Source organism: Gavialis gangeticus, unplaced genomic scaffold (genome assembly GCF_001723915.1).
Source record: "Gavialis gangeticus isolate Ggan-Ray unplaced genomic scaffold, GavGan_comp1, whole genome shotgun sequence".
Taxonomy (NCBI): Eukaryota; Metazoa; Chordata; order Crocodylia; family Gavialidae; genus Gavialis; species Gavialis gangeticus.
The window spans coordinates 158,070-164,253 of NW_017729006.1; the positions used below are offsets into that span (position 1 = coordinate 158,070).

Consider the following 6,184-nt stretch of genomic DNA (forward strand, 5'->3'; position numbering starts at 1 on the left):
AGTCATTGAAGTATCTGTTTTGGAATGCTAGGTTCCCTGAAACTATCAATTCAAATATCAGCAGGGCCAGTTCAGCTCTTTATCATTCAAAAAATACTAATGGATTATTCTTGCGGGGTGTTTTGGATGATACCATAAAAGCAGAGATGTCTGCCCTGCATTGGATATTAAAGACAGAGGCAGCCACAGAGGTCAGTCACATGGGTAAATGCCCAGTGGGGCGCAATACATGTACGCGCAGCTCAGGGCTCCCTGGACATGTACAAGAGCCAGGAGCACTGAGGGCTGTCCCAGCACAAATCATTCTATGGCCCCTCTCCCTCCTCCTGCCAGCTGCTGAGGGGAGGGGAGGAGAAGGGGACAGTGACTTCCCATGATGCTGCTGCCTCTGTGCCACGCACATGGAGCTGACTCTTTCCTGCTGCCCACAGAGCTCCACAGCCACACAGGTGCTACTGGTCTGGGGGGAGCCTGGCACTGAAAGCAGCATCCAGCTGGGTGGAGCCAGGAGCCATAGGTAGTGGAACCATGCAGTACTGGGCACTGTCCACCTGTCCCTCTGGGCACAGTTGCAGGGGCAGGAGCAGGGCCAGGTCTGTGGGGATGCAGATCCAGACTCAGATTGCCAATGAGCAGGGTTATGGCATGGGTCAGTGCTCTGCAGGTGCCTGTCCTGTGAGTGCTGCCAAGCTGCCCCGGTGGCCCCGGGAGATCCTCTCCACCAGGAAGTACAGCAGGCATGCCTGCTGGGGAAATGTGCCACACTGCCACATGCAGCTCCAGGGCAAGGAGGGAAGTTCCCACATGAGTCCAGGACCTGCAGAGGCTGGCATCCCACAGAGGAGGGAAGAGACCCCTGTGCTGGGGGGAGGGGAGTGCCAAAATATATGTTCACCCAGGGCGCCATTTTCCCTAAGGCTGACTCTTATTAAAGGTCTCACAGTGCTTTTCATAAGAACTGGTATTTCCTCGCTGTCATTGACCAAAACTGTCTTCCTTCTTCTCTCCCCTTCTTTGAGTTTGCAACCCAGTATGTATAGGTGACTGCATTTCACTGAGTGATGCTGCATGGACTTTTAAAGCAGTAAGGGATCTTTTGGCTGCTGTGTAAAATGCTACCTCTCATATATCTTTGGGTATTAATTACTTTCTGAGTAGCATGAATGTAAATAGGAGAGTGTTCTGGAGACATCTTTATTTGTCCTTTATATATTATTATACCCCAGGAAAAATAACAACTTCTGGCAGCTATGTTACTTGTTTAGATAAGCTTATTTGGGCAAGCTTGTTTCCCATTAGATACTGCTTTATCGTTATAGCACATTCCCTTAAACACAGTACTCAATGAAGATAATATAGAAATAGATGTGGATACCATAGAAATAAATGAGGCTTCTCTTTGAGGATCTTTAGGAGGTTCATTTCTGGTGTATGACACAGCAGAAAGGGTGTTGCTTTCAGTAGTGCCTAAGTGATGTGGAAGCATAATGGGAGACTTTCAAGGCCCCAAAAAGCCTAGTAAATGTCCAGATCCCACTGGCTTTTCAGTGGAAAATATATTCCCAGCTGCCTGTTATGTCTTTGAAAACCTGCTCAGTACGGTCATGCTTATTGCCTGAAATCACTTACGTGCTTTCCAGAATTGCAACCAAAATTTTCTGTGATGACTTGATGGAAGAAGAAAGAATAACAAATTACCCATTTTAAAAATATCCCTGTATAATAGATTATCCATGAGCAGAAGTAGGTACTAATTAGTGGTCATTTTGCCCTGTTGCAACAGATCCACCTTCAGTCTAATATAAGTGAGATGAGAACTAGGCTCAACAACTATAGTAGGAGTATGTCTTAATTAGGACCAAGGAAAAACTAGGAGATTGTTCTCTTTGTATTCTCCGTCTCTAAACTTTGCCTTCTGCAGGGCACGCACCTCATTCCATTTCCCTTCAAAAACCAATGGTACACTACAGAGGGCACTTTGCATATTCTAGGTAAAGGTAGATGATTAAAATCCAAAACACTTTAAATTAAATGTAAAAAACAGAAAGATCCTCTCTCATTGTTTTACATTTTTATAATTCACAACTTTCTGCTTCTATATGCATGATATACAAAACAGTCTATTCTGTCACTTGCAAGAATTATGAGAGGGGTTGCAATACTATAAAGAGGAATATTTTTAAAATTTCAATAAAATCATTTATTTAAATGTTGTAAAGTATCCCCAAGATCTGTGAGAATTTTCTTATGTAAAGAGTCAATAAGGACTAAGTTCAAACTACAAATTTTGGCTTTCTATAATATATATAGATTATATAATACTATATACTGTATATTTATCTTATTGTTATATATATATGTATGTTTTACTTCAACAAATAAAATTTAATGAGAAAGAGAAAATCATAGCTTAAACAATTATTTTTCAGTTAACATTGGATTTTGTTTTCCCTTTTTGGCCAGCTTTTAAAAGACTTCCCAGACGAGCTACGCTCAGATATCACCATGCACTTGAACAAGGAGATTTTGCAACTGTCCCTTTTTGAGTGTGCCAGCCGCGGTTGCCTCAGGTCTCTGTCTCTGCATATCAAAACCTCCTTTTGTGCTCCTGGGGAGTACCTCCTCCGGCAGGGAGATGCCTTGCAAGCTATCTATTTTGTGTGCTCAGGTTCCATGGAAGTACTCAAAGACAGCACGGTGCTGGCAATTCTTGGTATGTGAAAGCTTAATGGACTCAGAGAAAATGAACGGTAATCTAACATACAAGATAGTGTAAGGAAAACTGTTAACAAAGAAGAAAAATATATCCAAAGGATTATGTACACCATTACTTGATAGTAGAGTGTGTCCTAGCAGCATAGAAAAGAGATGAGCCAAAACCAGTTCTTCAGATCTGCTATAAATTTTAAGGGTGTACAGTCCTTAAAATTTGAGTTCTAAAGACCTGTTTCTTTAAGGTCCATTTCTGCTATTGAAGCAATTCACAATATGAAGCCTCAATAAAAACAGTTCTTCAAATGTCTGTGCCATCACGTCTAATCCTGCTCCATAACCAAGGCTTAGCATAAAACATCAGCAGTGTAAGAACACTGGGTACCCTAACTTATCTATACTGAGGAGAGGTATGTAGCCATGTTAGTGGCTGTGTATACATAGGATAAAAAGTAAAACATTGGGGGGTTTTTTAAGTTTATTGTTGCTATCAGCATTCAAGTGAGTGTATCCAAATAAATGGAACAGAGGATGGGAATGTTTTCTCTTCTAAGATCAGATATTAATTTGTTATATGGCCAGAGACCTATCACAAGTCTGTAGCCAGAAAAGTTAAACTCCCTGGCTAGGAAGAGGAATTACACATAAACTGGTATAAGTGATCAGAAACTGGTCTAAACCTGTAACAGAACAGAAGTTCAGGCCACATAGACCTGTTTCAAAATGGCTGAACCTAGTTTAAGATGGACCTGGATGGATGTAGTATCAGACTGAATCAGTTTAGGTCAGACAGGTCTATCAAACTTCTGTCCCAGATCCCCTCCTGACTAATCCTGTCCTGTGCTGTCTGCTCTAGCTGAGCAGAGCTAGCCCCTGCTCCTGGGCTATCACAGAGCTGAGGCAGCAAAGCCTGTGTCCTGCCTACTGAACCCATTAGCTCAGTGAGGTGGTAGTGGGGAACGTGGGGGAAAAGAGCCCCCCCTGCCCCAGCCCCTGCCCCTCCCCCTAAGCCCTTGTCTGCAAGGATTGCCCCCCCATCACAGGGCTAGGCCAGCATGAGTCACTGACATACAGGGGGAAGAGGGGGAAGGAGTCCCCCACCCCAGGGCTGGTATCCAGAGCTGGGCATCAGCCTCACTTCTCCAGGGGTCTCCCCTGCCCTGACCTGGGTTCCCTTGAGCCTTGGTCCTCCCAGCTGCAGGGGGAGGTGATGAGGTGGATTCTTCCTCCCACCCCCAACGTGATCAGGCGGGCTGCTGAGCCCCACCCCTTGCCAGTCTCTGACCTGCAGGGTGGGAGTGAAGGAGCCCTCATCCCAGTGCCAAATCAGGGTCTGACTCCTCCCCTGGGGTTAAACTGCTAGGGTCTGCTCTTCTGGTCAAAACAGCAGCAACTGCTGCAGCAGTTGGGGGCTGGGCTGACAGTTTAACCCTTCCCTGCCTGCTCCCTGGGACAGACAGTGCAGGCAACCACAGGTAATCAGGAGGCAAGGGGAAAGTGATCAGGTGTCTGGGGTGCTGGGTAAGGAGCAGGGGGAAGTGGACCTGATCCAGGCCACCAGGGGAGGGTGCAGACCCCAACTTGGCACCGAGACAGGCTTCCTTCCCCCCTACCTCTGCGAGTCACTAGCCAGCCAATTGCATGGGCAAGGGAAGCAGCTTAGGTGCAGGGCTCCCTGCAGCTGGCCAGACCCCAGCTTGGGAGAAACCCCTGGAGGCATGGGGTGCCCCCCACATGGACAGACCCCAGTTCAGCATCAGGACAGGGAGCTCCTTCCCCTGCCTGTGGCAGAACAGCAGGGGGTTAGGGGTGTGTGCCAGACAGCCAACTGAGGGTGGCCCTGGTCAGCTGGGCTTGGCAATGGCCAGCAGACTGGAAAGTATGTTCAAGTACCCTCTGCCTTCTGGCCTGGGTCAATGCAGGCGTCTGCCTGCTTTTCCCAACCAAAAACTGAATGTGAGTTCACTTCATTATCGGTTCAATCTATGCAACTTAGAGAAACCAGTGAAGACTGGGTCAATTCTACCTTGGGCTTTTTCACTGTCTGTACTTAGCCTCTGTGTCTAGACTTATCTGTAATCTACAGTTACATGGACTACGTCTCAATACCCACTGAAATCAATTTAAAAGATTTCCTGTTGACCTCAGTGGGCATTGGATAAGGCTCATTAGACAAGTCTTGCGAAGTGTGTGTACAGTGCCTTCATCCTTCATATTCTTTAGCAGAAGTTTCCATAAGTGCACAGTAATATTTAATGTAAATTCTTAAAATCTTTGTTTTGTAGCTTTAGGAAGTATCTTGGTTTTTCTGAATTGTTATAACTTGGGATAATTATTCAATACAGAAATAAACCTGTTCTTTCCACTTTTCCTCTCTATTTTTGTGGGATTACATTAGACCCTTGACATTACTGACCTCCTAACTTTAGTGACTGAATTCTCCGTTTTTATTATTATGCATTTGGGCTAGTCTTTTTTAAATATGTACACATATATAATATAGACTTTATACAGTATTGACAACAAGGATACAACCTTTCTTCTTGTTTGTTTTATAACCCTTTATTTCAAGGCTGTTGACAGACCATGCCACTCTGAGCTACTTGTAATTAGGAAGTTTTAATATGCCTACTATTTATTGGATCAGCTAAATCATAGATGTAAAATATGACTTGGAGAAATGATAAGCATAAAGGTAATAAAAAGGGGAAGAGCTGCACATAGTGGAATTAAGGTTTCACTAATGGTTCCGTGTTTAGGAATTTCTGAAAATGTTAACCAAAGCATCATTGCACAATGGTGACAGTGACAACAATGACAACAAAAAGATTAGAGGATCCTATTGAAAATTCATGAAAATAACATATAAAAAATATTGCAATGGAACACAGTCTCCTTATGATGAATGGGAACTTCCTGATTAACCCCAATGACAGATATATACACCAAACCTATATTAACATAATTACAATATACTCGGTTGATGTAATATAATCCACAGAGAAATACATTTTTTTTTCTGAAAACAATGGATTACTCTGTGTTCTAGTTTATAAATTATGGGGCATTACTTTATCTTTTTTAAAATTCTAATACAGTGATCTTTGAGTCTGTTCTTTTTTCATTAACAGTACAAGGATTTATATTAATATACACAATACAATTAATACAAAATATTATAATAGGATTATTTGTTTTGGCACTTTGAGGCATACTCACAAATAGACTGTCTTCTAGTATAGAAATGTAATTTAATTCAGAAATGATGTGTGCTATTTAATTGTGCATTCTAGATTTAAGATTTAAAATATTAGCCAGAAAAGATCCATCAACAAAATGAAATCATGAGTAAGGCTGTAGTAACATAGAGATATTATCAAACAGATGTTTCCAGATAAATCCACACATGAAAACCTATTCTCCAATGAGAAAAGAGGAGAGTGCTTAGACTAGCTTATACAGTGGCATCTGT

At 43.0% G+C, this 6,184-nt stretch overlaps 1 protein-coding gene across 1 annotated transcript in view; it reads left to right on the forward strand.

Annotated features, from left to right (window-relative positions):
* Nucleotides 1-6,184, forward strand: part of KCNH8 (potassium voltage-gated channel subfamily H member 8) — a gene marked incomplete at its 5' end in the record, with an annotated part of 214,368 nt that overhangs the window by 148,821 nt on the left and 59,363 nt on the right. Inside the window, one exon of the mRNA XM_019508703.1 lies at nucleotides 2,464-2,713. Within this exon, the coding sequence (XP_019364248.1) occupies nucleotides 2,464-2,713 (250 nt within the window). The remainder of the gene's footprint in view (nucleotides 1-2,463; nucleotides 2,714-6,184) is intronic.